This window comes from Grammomys surdaster, unplaced genomic scaffold (assembly GCF_004785775.1).
Source record: "Grammomys surdaster isolate TR1022 unplaced genomic scaffold, NIH_TR_1.0 126740, whole genome shotgun sequence".
Classification (NCBI taxonomy): Eukaryota; Metazoa; Chordata; class Mammalia; order Rodentia; family Muridae; genus Grammomys; species Grammomys surdaster.
The window spans coordinates 1-16,664 of record NW_021621527.1 but is presented as its reverse complement, the minus strand read 5'-3'; the positions used below and the strand labels follow the sequence as shown (position 1 = coordinate 16,664).

The window sequence follows — 16,664 nt, the reverse complement described above, 5'->3', positions numbered from 1 at the left end:
TACACTTAGGTTACATGATTACAGATTCCATATATATACACACACACACACACACACACACACACACACACACACACTTTATGGACTAAATTGGAAGATTATGCAATGAAAGAGTCACTGAAAACCATATTTGGGGGCTGGAGAAATGGCTCAGTGGTTAACAGCACTGACTGCTCTTCCAGAGGCCATGAGTTCAATTTACAGCAACCATATGATGGCTCATAACCATCTGTAATGGGATTCAATGCTCTCTTCTGGTGTGTCTGACAACAGCAAGAGTGTACTCACATACATGAAATAAATAAATAAACCTTAAAACAACAACAAAAAGAAATATTTTTTAAAAAGAAAACCATGTTTGGGGGCTAGAGAGATGGCTCAGTGGTTAAGAGCACTGACTGCTCTTTCCAAGGTCCTGAGTTCAATTCCCAGCAACCACATGGTAGCTCACACCCATCTATAACGGGATTCAATGTATTCTTCTAGTGTGTATCTAAAGACAGTTGCAGGGTACTTCCATAAATTAAAAATAAATAAATCTTAAAAAAGAAAACCTTTTTTGCTGAAATATCAGAAAGTTGTATGCAATTGAAAAAAGTTAAATTTAATAAATTCATTATCAAGACCCTTGTGCACTGATAATAAGCAGTGGGAAATAAAGCAGATTTTATCACAGTGTTATGGCTGAACACTGTACTGATTAATAGTAGGTTAAATGTTTTTTCATATTAATTTAAGTTGTTTGTGACAAATACAGAAGTTGCCAGAACTCTGAAAAATAGTATATTAATAGTAACAATCTTATTAACTCATTTAGCAATTCAGTAAAGCATATTGATATTAAAGTACTATTGTTAAGTGTATATAATGCTGAATGAGAGAATCCCATCATATATTGAGATAATTACTGGTTAAAATGTTAAGGTAAATATCTATCTGTGCATTTATAACACAAATTTCAACAAGTAGAAATCTCAAAGTTTTTCTATAAAATCCATGGCTCACATTGTTCTTTATTCATATTAAAATATCCTCCTTTTATTATATTTCATTGAATACAGACAGATTAATATCTGTAGATTATTTAAGAGCATAACATATTTCAAGCTATCATTCAAAATAACACAGACATTTTAGAAGCATAAACTGATTATTGTATTTCAATGAAATGAATATAAATGGGCCTATTTGTTCAGTAACTGTGTAAGAAGCAATCTGTCTTTGGTTCCAGAGCTCCAAGCACTACTTTATAAGTAACAGTTTTCTCAGTGCAGCGATCACCTCCTTGTTTCTAAGGCTGTATATCAGTGGGTTAAACATGGGAGTCACAATGGTGTAAAACAGAGAGAACAGTCTGTCAATTCCTGGAGAATGGGTGGACTTTGGCCTCAAGTAGGTAACAGTAGCAGATCCAAAAAACAAAATCACCACAAGCAAATGGGAAGAACATGTTGAGAAGGCTTTTGCTTGCCCTGTGGCTGTTGGCAACTTCAGAATGGTGGCAATGATTTTGCTGTAAGAAGCAAGTATCAACAAGAAAGGGAAAGCAACAAACAACATAGCTACTAAGTAGACAGATAACTCATGTATTGAAGTATCTCCACAGGCCAGCTTGAGAATGGGTGGTAAGTCACAAAAAAAGTGATCTATTTGGTTAGAATTGCAAAAATGTAGAGAGAATATCTGACAGGTTTGTCCTATCTGGACTGGGATGCCTCCAAGCCAGGAGCCTACTGCCAGCTGAGTACACTTTGTTGGGTTCATGACCAGAGGATAGTGCAGAGGGTTACAGATGGCCACATAGCGGTCATAGGACATCACAGCCAGCAGGAAGCACTCAGTGGCTCCCAGCATAAGGAAGAAACACATTTGTGTGGCACAGCTCAGCACAGATATGCTTCTGTTTTGAGTAGCAATGTTGAACAGAATCCTAGGAAGAGTGACTGATACATAACAGATTTCTAGAGAAGAAAAATTTGCCAGGAAAAAATACATGGGTTTTTGTAATGAAGGATCAATTCTAGTTATCACAATTATGAAACTATTTCCAATCAAGATGATTAAGTAAATTATGGAGAACATACCAAACAGAATCCCTTGTAAGTTGGGAAGGTCTGAAAATCCCAGGAGGAGAAAGTGTATCACAGTGGAAGCATTGTCCTCTGCCCTGATTTCTGTGAATTTCATCTGTAAGGACAATTCAAATGAAAATGTAAAGTATTTTCTTGTCCTTGGATTCTTTTAGTCATATATAAAGTACATATATAAAGTAATGGTAACACTCTTGCAAATTTTTCTGTGCTCATGAATAAAAATTATATGCCTTCTACATGCTCCAAATTTTTTCAAAAGTTTCTTTTTTTGTTTTTTGTTTTTGTTTTTTGTTAAACAGCATACAAGATGTCTTACATATTTTCTAATACACCAAATGCTATGGGATTTAGGGGTTTTGGTGGTAAGCCATGCCATATTTATTTTCTTTTCATAAGGAAAATAAGCAATTTCAATTTATAATTTTTAATAATTAATTTGTTTCTCAGATTGAAGGCTCCTAGTTATATTCATGTTCTATTGTCATTAATCTAAAGTTAATTTTAATACATGAGTAAATATTTTTCAACATATTTAAAATAATTTCATGTTGTTTATTTTAATATACAAATGTAATTTCTGAGTTTTATTAGGTTTATGTGTTCTTTTCCTATGGAATTATTGAGTACCCGGTTGCCACATTACATTGGATGCTACTCATTATTATTTTAAATGTTCAGTTCAGTGTAAGGTTTTTTAAATTGGAAATCAGTAATTTTAATTACATTTTTATGTTCATATGACATTTAGATATAGATTCAAGATTGATTTAAAATTGTCATATCATCTTTTTTTTAAGGATGGAAGTTAGTGTACATGTCCACGGCAGGAAAGCAGATTTACCATATCTCATCCTAAACATTTGTAAATATTTTTATCAACCCAGCCAACTTTATTGCATACATGGCTATGGGAACTGACACATTTGTGTGTTTCTTTTCATTGTTTCCTATTTATCTCTGAACATAATTATTACATTTTATTAAATTTTTCCAGACTTTCACAATGAATTCTTTGAAAGTGGATAATCTTTGAAAGAATTTCCTAAAAAGCTATGAATATACTTACCTTTGTCTTGAAATTAATATTTCACTATGCAAACATTTTACTTATCTACACATTTCCCTATATTTATGCTATCTACTCCCATAAATGTATTTAACCTCATTTGATAGGAGTTTTATCTTTCTACATAATGTGTGTGACTTGTAGTGACTATTGAAGTATAGGAATTACAATTTTTCTATTTTACAGAATTTTTCCATTATGGCATTATTTTCGATATCTTTGTCCAATTGTCACATTGTTATTTACCTAAAGACAAAGGAACAAACTAGCATAGTTAGAGAGTTCTGACTTCTCTAACTATGATTTAAGAACTGTGCATGATTTGTGTTCAAGAGTTCACATTCAAAACACTGCTGCAAAATGGAAATAAAATTTCATATTAACCAAATGTTAACAAGGATTTGTTTTCCATTTTCAGGTTTTCACATTAAATATTAAAATAATAGATAAAATAAGTACTACTTAGTAAAATATAAAATACTTTCAGTAAAAATATGGGCACTTCAATGATAATTTAATATTATATTGTGAAAATTGTATATATAATGAATAAAAAATTCCAAATAAATCCTGACATTGCTAAACTATGGCTCCCATGGGAAAAACTGAACTACAAAGTTATTTCTTTTAAAAAAATAAGTTACAGAATAATTAAGTTTCCTTTTCACCTACTTAATTAAATCTAGAATTTATTATAAAGACCATAATTGAAATAGAAAAGAAAATGGTTTGTTTAAATTAATTTATAGCATATTCATAAGCATTAAACATGTTGTATTTTGGTAGATAACTATTGCTCTCAAAATTATCACCCCAGATGTCTGAAAAGTACTAATATGAAAGCAATAATATAATAACTTTCTAAAGTCAGGTCTAATCATACTTCCAAACTACTAAATGAAAAGCAGCAGTAGCCAGAATTTTATTCCTCTAACTGTACAAATTCTTCTGTTTATTTTAACTCTTAGGAATACCTTTGGCTGTCATAGACACATTTTAATGACATTCATTAATTATCATCTTTTTATTTTTGTTTTTCGAGACAGGGTTTCTGGGTGTAGCCCTGGCTGTCCTGGAACTCACTCTGTAGACCAGGCTGGCCTCAAACTCAGAAATCCACTTGCCTCTGCCTCCCAAGTGCTGGGATTAAAGGCATGCACCATCACCACCCGGCTTGTTATCATCTTAAAATGTAGAAATTTTAATAGCTATGATCTCCAACTTATTCCCATAAAGCAGATAAATATGTGAATAGCTGAAATTAAGGCTTGATAAAAGATAACTAATACCTGTAATTGAATAAATTATATTAAAAAGTTGATACAGGAGATGGTGTTAATATTATTATTTTTCTTAAATATATTGACTTTTTATACAAAAACATATTCTCCATCTTGTTCTTCTTTGATCTATATCACAAAATGTCAGAAGAGTAAAAATTAAACAATATTTGAGGTAAAAATATTATGTAACAAGATTTGTTCTAATTTTCTTTTTCAATTCCATCTCATGTTGGTATTTAAAAGGAGAGACAATTTCAATATATATTTGGCCAAATCAAATGTAGTTTGAGCTCATATTAAGTTAAATATGCATCTTACCTTTATTGATTTGGAAAAGAAAATAGTAAGTAACTTTGGGTTTTAAGGCTTAAATATTTTTTTAAACTGTTTACGCAAAACACTTTCAAACGTTTAATGTACTGTCAAACACAAGTGCTGTTTAAGTAGGAAATGGTATCCACTCTGGGGATATGGTCCTTCCCCATGCTATGGTCTGATTCAATAAAATTCTTTCGCCTTCCACTCAAGAAGTTAAGAAATAGAATATATACATTAAATGAGAAAAATAAAATGAAACTGAAGTGAACTACTCCTTTTGTACATTTTGTTTTTATTTTCAGTTTTGTGATTATTAAGAAAAGTGAACATTAAAAGAGTATCAGAAATTGACAACAGTGTGTGTATTCAGAAGTGTCTGTTTTTGACACTTGTCCCTGTCTAGCCCCATATCTAGATCCCTCTCTCAGGGAAATAAAGGAAGAGTAAAAACATAATTGATGCTGACATAGACACAATACACATTGATGATTATATCCTCATTAATACTTCCATTTTTATGCATTTTAAATGCACATGTGGTGTGCGTTTATAAAATAAATATATGTTTTTATTTAAAGTTCAGTCTTAATCACTGATTTAATATATTTATATCTCCATATAAAAATAGTTTTAAGTAAACAACTTGTCAGGACTCTTTGTAAAATGACTTTGCCAATATCACCAATATTCATTTTCCTTTTTTTATTTTTTTATTGGATATTTTATTTATTTACAATACAGATGTCATCCCCTTTCCCCATTTCTCCTCCTTAGAATCCTCTATCTCATCCCCCTCTTCCTTTTTGCTTTTATACCATTTTGATTGCATGCAAGTATTAAGGTCAGTTCTAGACTGACTGTCTAGCAATACAATAGTTGCAAATAATCAAGGAACAAGCAAGAGAGTAAACACAAATAGTCAAAAAAAAAAAGCAAGATATTAAACTCAATTACATGAACACTCCCGTGATCGTGATCACTGTTTCTAGGGGCTTATCAGGATGACAAAATATCTGAGCTTACTTCCCTGACCTAGCCCAAGGTCATTTCCATGTCTGAAGCCTACTTCCTTGTTCTAGCCTAAAATTTAGATTCCTGTCTGAAATTACCATTTTCTTAGTTCTAACTTCCTACTTACCTTTTACACTTTAATTATTAATTAATTAATTAAATTTAATCCTATTTCCCCTCCCTCTTCTTCTTCAGTCCTTTTCTCCAGCCACTTTTCCACACTTTCTTTTCAGAAAAGTAAGCGGGGGAGGGGTGACATCCCATGGATATCAACCTGCCCTTGCATATCAAGTTGCATTAAGACTAGCCACATCTCTTATTGAGGCTAGATGAGGGAGTCCAGTAGGGGTAGTCCAGTCAGTCAACAAAGTCAGAAACAGAGCTTGCTGTTAGGGATCCCACACGAAGACCAACCTACAAAACTGTAACATGTATGCAGATGCCCTAGGTCTTACCCATGCATACTCTCAGTTTGGCAGTTCAGTGCCTAAGAATCCCTATGGGCCCAGGTTACTTGATTCAATACATCTTGTTTTGGTGTTCTTGACCCCTTTGGCTCCTATGATCTTTTCTTCCCAGCTTCTGCAGGACTACCTAAGCTGTGCATGATGTTTGGCTGTGGTTCTCTGCATATGTTTCTGTCAGTTGCAGGTTAGTTGCCTCTCTGATGGCAGTGTGCTAGGCTCCTGTATGCAAATATAACAGAGTATGATTAATAGTATCAGTGGTAGGATCTTTCTCATCTCATGGGTATCAAACTGGTCCAGTCTTTGGTTGACCACTCCCTCAGTTTCTGTTGTACTTTTACCTGTGTACATCTTGTAGGTGGGCCAAAATATAGGCCAGAGGTTTTCTGGCTGGATTTGTGTCTTACCTAGTTATAGGAGATGGTTAGTTCAGACTCCATGTCCCCTATTTCTAGGAGTCTTAGCTAAAGTCACCCTCATAGGTTCCTGGGAGTTTCTATTCTGGGTTTCTAGGTTATCCCAGGGATGCCCTCCTACATCATTCCAGTTGTCTCTCCTAGTACTCTCTCCCTTTGCCATTCCCCACACCTGATCGATCATGTTCCCATCCACCCTTCCACACACATAGAGTTTATAGAGGAATTTTAATCTAGTAACATAGCTGCTTTGACAAATGATCACTTCCAAAGATATGTTCTGGCTGGAATGCAGATAGTCATTCATAAACCCTTAATCTCTTTGGTTGTAATACACATTTTTGATTCCTCTGGCTAGAATTCACACATGACTTTAGCACACACCTTTGAGTCTTCCGGCTGGAGAACACACAGCTCTTTAGTACACACTTTTAATCCAAAACAATGTCATCTAATTGGGAAGCAGACAAAGCGATGAAGTGATGAATATGAGAAAAAGTTGACAGAATGGTTTAGAGATAAGATGTTCCCAACTCTCAGAAGAACAGACAGGAAAGAGGCTACTTAAAGAGCAATGAGAGAGAAAAAGTTCAGTTCAGTTCAGTTCAGAGTCAGTTGGGAGCAGTTTAGTTCATGGATTTCAAAGGCAGTTTTCCCAAGCAGAGTAATTCAATCAGAAGCTGAGAGAAGCCAATTTGAATTAATAAGCTTGGAGATGTTTCATCCAGAACAGCTTATTTATTTATTTTTAATTTTTAAAAAAGATTTATATTTATTTATTTCATGTATGTGGGTATACTGTTGCTGACACACCAGAAGATGGCATCAGATCCCATTACAGACAGTTGTGAGCCACCATGTGGTTGCTGGGAATTGAATTCAGGACCTCTGGAAGAGCAGTCAGTGCTCTGCTAATAACTCCTGAACGTCTCTCTAGCCCTAGAACAGCTTAATTAAACTTAATTAAAGCCAGCCAGACTTCAAAAAAAGCTAGGAACAATGAGGTTAGTCTTCAGTAAGTCTCTGAGGTTGAAACATTCTAGGTCTAGGTTAGTTGACAGAGGTTGGAAGCTGAAGCCTTCAAGGCCTGGGCTTGCTGAGAATTAGATTGTATGGAGTCTATAACCTTCCACACCTGGGCTCAGGGATACATAAAATATAGAAGAAACTACTTTGGGCTCAGCCCAAGCCATATAACTTAAAGCTTGGGTATGGCTCTTATCTCATTACTTCATCTAAGTACATAAAAGTGACATTTACATTTCCACCTGTCCGTGTGTGTAGACTTGCACATTATGTATTTTCTCTATTCCTTTCTCAGTGATATTCACTCATGGCCCTTGAGCCTTCCTTGTTACATAGCTTTTTGGGGGGTTTGTGGACTATAGCATGATTATCAATTACTTTATGGCTAATATCCACTTGTAATTTAGTACATACCATGTTTGTATTTCTGGGTCTGGGTTACCCTATTCAGGATGGTGTTTGTTTGTTTGTTTGTTTATAGCTCCATCTATTTGCCTGTAAATTTCATAATGACATTGTTTTAGTAGCTGAGTATACTCCATTGTGTGAAAGTATTACAATTTATTCATCAATTCTTTGGTGGAGGTGCATCTAGTTTGTTTCCAGTTTCTGGCTACCATGAATAAAGCTGCTATGAGCATCATTGAACAAGTGTTCTTGAGGCATGGTCTAGCAACTTTTGGGTACATCCCCAGGAAGTAGAGCTACTTACAATTTTCTGAGAGACCACAAAATTGATTTCTAATGTGAATGTACAACTTTGCACTCCACCATCAAAGGAGCAGTGCTCCCCTTACTCAACATTTTTACCAGCATGAGCTTGAGATTTGGAACTAAGCCATTTTGATCCACGTAATATGGAATCTCAGAGTCATTTTCATTTTCTTTTTTTTCTCTTTCTTTCTTTCTTTTTTTTTCTTTCTTCGAGACAGGGTTTCTCTGGGTAGCCCTGGCTGTCCTGGAACTCACTCTGTAGACCAGGCTTGCCTCGAACTCAGAAATCTGCCTGCCTCTGCCTCCCAAGTGCTGGGATTAAAGGCGTGTGTCACCACCACTCCATTTTCATTTTCATTTCCATGATGGATAACGATGTTGAACATTTATTTAAGTGCTTCTCAACCATTCAAGATTCCTTTGTTGAGAAATCTCTTATAAGATCTGTACCTTTTTTTAAAACTGGGTTACTTTTTTTCTGTTCAGTTTCTTTCACTTTTTATATATCTTATATACATGCCCCCTGACAGATGTGGAATTGAAGAATATTTTTCCACTTCTGTATGCTGCTGTTTTGCCCCTTTGATTACTGAGGCTTTTCATTTCTACAAGGCCACATTTATTAATTGATCTTACTGCCCTGAGCTATTGGTGTTCTGTTCAGGAAGTTTTCTCCGGTGCCTGAATATCATTCAAGGCTATTATACAGTTTCTCCTCTATTAGGTTTAATGTGTTTGGAATTATCCTGAGATCTTGGACCACTTGAACATGAGTTTTATACAGAGTGATAGAATGGGTTTATTTCCAGGGCATGCCCAGGTACCCTGAGCTAACTGCAGCTTCTCCGCTTGAGCTCAACTGTCTGGCCATGGCTCTTCAGGCCTAAGATTTAGGTTCTGCTACATTAAGTACCTTTAGTCCAAGGCTGCCAGAGAAATCTTGCTGAAGGGGGACAGGGGAACATCAGATTAGGCTTTCCTTTTGAATACCTGCTACACTAAGAATATCAAGAGAAAACCATATAGCTAAAGGCTAGTGTAAGAATACAAACAGTAAGATCCAGGGCTACATGGCACCTTCAGTACAAAGCTAACCCACTACAGGAAGCCCTGAATATTCTAACACAAATGAAGTACAATAAAATGACCTTGAATACAACCTTAAAAAGATGATAGATATCTTTAGAGAAGAAATCCATGAGAGAAATACAGGAAAATGCTATCAAACAAAGGCCCTTAAAAAAGGAAACTACTAAATTCCTTAAAGAAACATTGGAAGCTATAATTAAACAGGTGAAGTTTGATGCATCATTTGAACTTTAGTAATATTTATTTTACAAATATGTGTGTCCTTGCATTTGGGGCATAGATATTGAGATGTCATCTTGGTGGATTTTTTTCTTTGGTGAGTGTGAATTATCTTTTCTCTTTTCTTTTGATTAATTTTGGTTGAAAGACTATATTAGTAGATATTAGAATGGCTACCCCAGATTACTTCTTGGAAAATCTTCCTACAGCCCTTAACTCTGAGACAATGCCTAGATTTGATGTCAAGATGTTTTTCTTGTATGCAGCAGAATGATAGATCCTGTTTTCACATCCATTTTGTTTATCTTTTTACTGAAGATTGCATTCATGAATGTTAAAGGATATTAATGACCAATGATTGACAACTCTTGCTACTTTGATGTTGGCAGATGGCAGGTGTGTGTTTTCTGTATGTCTATTTGTGTTTCCCTTCTTTTGGTTTGGCTGGTATGCAACATTTTCCTGTGTGTGTGTGTGTGTGTGTGTGTGTGTGTGTGTGTGTGTGTGTGTGTGTGTTTGGGGGGAGTACTATTTAAACTTGGGTTGGAATTTTCCTTTTAGTACTTTTTTTTTTTTGGTTTTTCGAAACAGGGTTTCTCTGTGTAGTTCTGGCTGTCCTGGAACTCAACTCTGTAGACCAGGCTGGCCTCGAACTCAGAAATCCACCTGCCTCTGCCTCCCAAGTGCTGGGATTAAAGGCGTGTGCCACCACTGCCCGGCTCCTTTTAGTACTTTTTGTAGAGCTGGAATTGTGGATGGATACTGCTTAAATTTGAATTTGTCATGGAATATCTTCTTTTCTCCATCTATGATGATTGATATCTAGGCTGATATCTGTGGTCTCTTAGAGTCTGCAAGATTCTCTGTTAAGAAGTCAGTTGCAATCTGTCTGCCTATATATAGTAACTGATCATTTTCTCTTGCTGCTTTTAACATTCTTTGTTCTGTACATTTAGAGTTTTGATCATTATATGGATGGAGGATTTTCTTTTCTTGTCAAATCTATTTTGTAAGCTTCTTATACACTTATATGTCTCTCTCTCTCTCTCAAGATTTATTTATTTTATGTATGTGAGAACACAGTCCCTGTCTTCAGACACACCAGTAGAGGGCATTAGATCTCATTGCAGATGGTTGTGATCACCATGTGGTTACTGGGAATTGAAGTCAGGACCTCTGGAAGAGCAGTCTGTGCTCTTAACTATTGAGCTATCTCTCCAGTCCCAGCATCTCATTCTTTAAGTTAGGAAAATTTTCTTCTCTGATTTTGTTGAAACTATGTTCTGGGCCTTTCAGGTAGGAACCTTCTCTTTCTTCTATTCCTACTAGTCTTAGGTTTGTCCTTCTCATAGGTCCCCTATTTCCTGTATATTTTGAGATATAACATTTGAGATTTAACACCTTCTTATTCTAATTATATCAATTTTTTCTTCATTATCTTCTATGACTGAGTTTCTTTTTTCCATCACTTACAGTCTATTAGTGATGCTTGCAATTGTAGTTGCTGTTGGTTTACCTAGATTATCTCCAGGACTTCCATAATTTATATCAATGTGTGTTTGTGTATGTGCATGTGTGTTTGCGTGTATTACTGCTTCCTTTCTCATTTTCAGAACTTGAACAGTTTTATTCATTTCTTTCACCTATTTGACTGCATTTTTCTGTTTTTATTTATTTATGTGATGACTAATTTCTTCTTTAAAGGCCTCTATCATCTTCATAAGATTGAATTTAAATCATTTTCTTGTTCTTCATCTATGTTATAATATCCAGGGCTTACTTCAGTAGGGTAGCTGGACACTGGAAGTGTTATATTGCCCTAGTTGTTTATTATTTTTATGCTGGCCTACAGCTATTTGTATTTTAGGGCTATTATATGTTTAGGTTCTGATTTTGTTAAGTGGGTAATTTTTTGCTTGTTTTTTTTTTCCCCTTGGTTTCTGTTTCCTCTCTGTTCTTCTCGCCTGAGTAGTCTTGGTTTCTGGTGATTAACAAATCTTCAGATCCAATAAAGTGTCTCCGTTGTGCTTTTTTGTTGCCTATAAGATCAGTGAGGATTTTAGCGCAAATGTTACCTCTCTGTTCCCTAAATGAAGCTTGTTCTTTGGCCCCTGATGCTAGTGTGGCTGGCCTCCAGAAATAGCAGGAAAATGTGGGCTGAAATATGAAGCCCATGAGATGGGTTGCAGTTTAAATCTCCTGGATGTACTTTAAGAAAAATTGGTAGGTATATGGGATAGGGCATAGTGCAGGGTCTTACATGAAGTCTCTGATACTTGTGTGACTTAAGGGAAAGCAGGACTAAGGGAATGATTTGTGAAGTATAATATGGATCTCAGGGGATGATATCTCATATTAACATCTTAATAGCATTTTTTATTTAGTAGCATATATATTTTATTTACCGTTCATAAAACTTCATCTCTAATCAAACATGTATTGTACATAATACATACAATCATTGACTAATAGAACTACATACGTCTAAATGATATTTTTAAGTCCTTATTCATGTAGTTAAGTAGCATAAACTCTTCTTTAGTATTGGTGAAGTTCTTGATAGTATTATCAATACTACAAAACAAACTAACAATAAAACCTAGGGATCTTATGTTTAAACTGAGTTCTTTGGAAAGCCATTTCTAAGCCAAACTAGCTACATGACTATGACTATGTATTTTTGAGCATATGCTTTATCTAATACCCATTGTTTACTGTACATTTGCTTTCTGTTGATGTGATAAAGGCCATGATTCAAAGCACTGCTAACTGATTTAATTCCTCTGATTTGTTCAACCAAAGGAAGCAGCAATACACACACACACACACACACACACACCAGGGAAAGGTAGCACTGATCACAGCATGTTCGAGTATCCTAAATTAAGAAATTAAGAAAATGCCCTACAAACATTTCCCGTGTCCTGTGTGATAGAGGCAATTCCTCAGTCAAGTTTCCGCTTGCCACAGGACTGACACTACTTTATAGCAAGATGACTGACAACAACCGAGAAACATATTCTTAAAAAGAAAAAGTCCACTCTAACAACACTATTCCTTATAAGAATTACATGATTTGTGGTAATATAACAGCATCTCTGCTAGATCAGTCAATCTATTCCCAGTGTGCAGTTTTGCCTAATGCTTGTGGTTTTTAAGGTTAGAACTCTCAGCTCTTCCAGGAGCTTTACCACCATGTACTCTAACCCACTGGACTAGTAAGCCTTATTAAATGTTTTCTTTAAAAACCAATGTAATTTGGAAGTGAATATTATGCAAAGTTGTATGTATGAATACTGATTGTCTAGTTATTTAATAGTGTATACAGTACTGTTTTTCTACATAGATAAATAAAATTTTATTTGGAAATATTTACTATTTCAAAAACAAATGTTACATACGTAAACAAGAATAGTTCTGAAATGTTACTGTGAACAAACATAAAATCCTGTTTGCCAATTTGCCAGGATAAATTCCAGATCATTCTTTACGTTATTACTTCCTCAGTGATATGCTATTCTTTTTACTTGAGAATAAATATCAGAGTCACAATAGTAACACCTACAAGACACAAAGAACAGAAACAGCAGGTTTTAAATTTTCATGACAACATATGGCTGATAGCAATTTTAAGATTGTAGACATAATTTTACTTTAGTAGAAAATCACTAATATAAATGGAATAGCACTAAGAAAGACCACCATCTCATTAACAAAGATCGTCACACATAGCAAGTGAATCAGGGTAGGGGGCAATGTCAAAGAAGTGGTTGATTTGGCGGGAACACTAAAATGACAAAGATAACATCTGCAAATATTCCCTATGTAAACAAGGATTCTACAGATTTAAAAGCCCACCACTAGATGGATGCATAGATTAGTCATTAGCATAGAGGCTTACAGAAGACCCAGTAGCAGTTGCTAGAGAGTAGCACTCTGTGACCCCCAGGATAGGAGTCTCCCTGTGTTACAGGTAGTTAAAGAACATACTTTAGACATTAATACACACAAGCATGCCATTATTTCTTATGTAACAATGTAGCAATCACTGCTACTAAACCTATATATTAGGAGTTGATCCTGCAGATCACAATTATGTAGAGCAGAGAAAACAGTTTGTCAGTTCCTGGAGGACTGGTGGACTTTGGGCTCAAATAAATAACAGTGGCTGGTCTAAAACTCCAAAACAACATATTCAAATTAAAGAACATATTGAAAAAGCTTTTGCCTGTCCTTTGGCTCTTCGCAACTTCAGGATGGTGGTAATGATTTTGTTATAAGAAGTTAATATCAACATATAACGGATGGACTGCTACAAGGAGGAGGACCATGATAAGTAGACAGACAGTTCATTAAGAGAAATATCTCGAGAGGCTAGCTTGAGAATGGTGGTATGTCACAGAAAAAGGGGAGGATTTGGACAGTATCTGAAATGCTTGCCCAAACTGAAGTGGCATGCTACTAAGCCAGGAACCTTCTGCAAGCTATATGTACTTTATTGGGTTCATTACTAAGGGATAGTGTAGAGGATTGCAGATTGTGACATAATGGTTATAGGGCAACCCAGCCAGAAGGAAACATTCAATGGTTTCCTTCAGAAGTAAGAAGCAGGTTTGTATTGCACAGGCAATGCACCTCTATTTTGACTACCAATGTTGAACAGACTCCTGAGAAGAGTGACTGATATAAAACAGATCTCCAGAGAAGAAACGGTTATCATAAAAATATACATGGGCTTCTGTAGTGCAGGATCAATTTTTGCAAAGACAGTAATGAAGCTGATTCCAATTATGATAATCAAGTAAATTATGGAGAGCCTTCCAAAGTAAGTCCCTGGGGGTTGAAAGGTTCAGAAAATCCCAGAAGGATGAATTGTGTCATTATGGAAGCTTTGCCTTCTGCACTGATCTCTGTATGTTCCATGCTTGGAACTGATTCAGTCAGTAATGCAAGTCATGTTACTGTATTTGATTTTCTTATGTTACATATAGGCTACAGGTACCATAGATCAGAACTTCCTAAAATTTCTAAAAGAAAAAAAAACACATCATATATATTATTTCAAATGTGAAATCTATTTCATTTCTTTCCTTTTCTTTTTTAAAAAGAATCAGTCCTGTGTCTTTATTAAAGAGGGTTACAAAGAGACCATACCTGGCAGCCAAGGAGTAGGGTACCAACCAGGAAGATGGGATGAGTTCAGGCTCTTAGGATTCAAGGGACGACTGATGATCTGCAAGGACCCAAGGAGACCTTGTCCTGGCAGCAGTTGAGAAAGTGCCTAAGGGAAAGCTTTAGGTACTACAGCCACAAACTGGTTCTTCAGGTTGAAGGTCTGAGGCTGTGGATTCAAAATAGGTTGGGATGCTCTGGAATCACTCTGAGGCTAACTTGGCTTGTCTACCTAGATGATCCACTGGTCCTGATCCTGTTTGTTACCTTCCACGTCCACCTCATTGACCTCTCCATCATCAGTGATTCATTATAGTCATTCATCTCATCCATGTCCTGCATGTTCTCATCATTTTCTGAATCCTCTTCACTGTCCTCATCTTCATTATCCTCTTCTTCTTCATCATCGTAGTGCTCTGAGGCAGACTTGCCAATAGGTACCAGGTTGTTGTCTTTCTCTGCGATGCTTTGGAGCCTGGCCTGATGCTGCTGCTCATGGCGCTGCAGCTCTGTCTCCTCCATACAGAGTCTATCTAGAATAAACCACAGTGTCTCAGTCACAAGAGGAGAAGAGTGAAGGGAACAAGGTGGACATTGCTCCTAAGCTGAGTTTGAGTCCTGGCTCCATCCCTTACTAGCTCTTTGACTTTGACCAATACACTTAACCTCTCTGCGCCTCAGTTTCCTCATAGAGATCCGCATGCCTCAGCCCCTGAATGCTGGGATTAAAGGCGTACACCAGCTACCACACTAGGCCCTACTCTAGCTTTTGTTCTAACTTAATTTGACCCACACAGAACTAGACGCTATCATTCCCTAGACCAAAGCTCTCCACGTCTGTGTGACAGGAAAAAAAGCGTCCACCACGATCCCAAAAGTACTGAAAGATTTTGTATTGGGAAATCTATTTCTTGCCAGTCAGAATACGCAGTGATAATTTTCCATTGCATGTATGTATGTATGTATGTATGTATGTATGTATATATTTAAATATGTATTTGTGTTGGTGTTCAGGAATTGCTACACAAACCACCCAGACTCTTTTTTTGTTTGTTTGGTTTGGTTTTTTTGTTTTGTTTTGTTTTGTTTTTTTCCAGACAGGGTTTCTCTGTGTAGTCCTGGCTGTCCTGGAACTCACTCTGTAGACCAGGCTGGCCTCGACCTCAGAAATCCGCCTGCCTCTGCCTCCCAAGTGCTGGGATTAAAGCGGCCGGGCTAGCATTTTTATGAGGCCCTGAGTTCCATTTACAGGACTGTAAACTGTGCTTGGTGGCAGCACAGGTACAAATTTTGCCAGTTTGGACAGATTCCCCACTGTATTCAGTTCCAACTGCTTGATGAACTCTGGCTGTAAAAATTTTAACACCTTTCTGACCTTGGACAAGTCTATTGCTCCAATCTCCAACTTCTCACAGCACAGATGCAGGAAATTCTTCCTCTCCTTTGCCCACTGCAGCAGCTGTGCTTGGTGTTCATTTTCATGCCGAGGAGACATAAAGGAAAGGTCACTGAACACCCTCAAACACTTCCTTGTGTATCTTGAGTGGCCCTCCACTACTTGCTCCTTAAGCATAGTTTTTACTAAGGGGCCTCTACCTTCTCTTCCCTCTTGTATATCCGAGGAAGCGTGGCCATTCAAGTCAACCACTTGAAGCCTGCTCATCCTGTGGATAAAACAAGAGATGTGTCAGAAGGGAAATTACTGAGACCCAACACTTTTTTCATCATCTCTGATGCTATTTGTCCCTTGTTCTGCTGTATTCTATATACTCATGGTTTTCAGTATTGGT

At 36.3% G+C, this 16,664-nt stretch overlaps 1 protein-coding gene and 2 pseudogenes across 1 annotated transcript; all 3 read right to left on the bottom strand.

Annotated features, from left to right (window-relative positions):
• Positions 1–1,242: 1,242 nt before the first annotated feature.
• LOC114615496 (olfactory receptor 10AG1-like) lies at positions 1,243–2,187 on the bottom strand. Its single transcript, XM_028761196.1, has one exon. The coding sequence runs from the start codon at positions 2,185–2,187 to the stop codon at positions 1,243–1,245; it is 945 nt and encodes a 314-aa protein (XP_028617029.1).
• An 11,582-nt stretch (positions 2,188–13,769) lies between these two features.
• LOC114615494 lies at positions 13,770–14,625 on the bottom strand (annotated as a pseudogene).
• A 481-nt stretch (positions 14,626–15,106) lies between these two features.
• On the bottom strand, positions 15,107–15,502 carry LOC114615493 (annotated as a pseudogene).
• Positions 15,503–16,664: the final 1,162 nt, after the last annotated feature.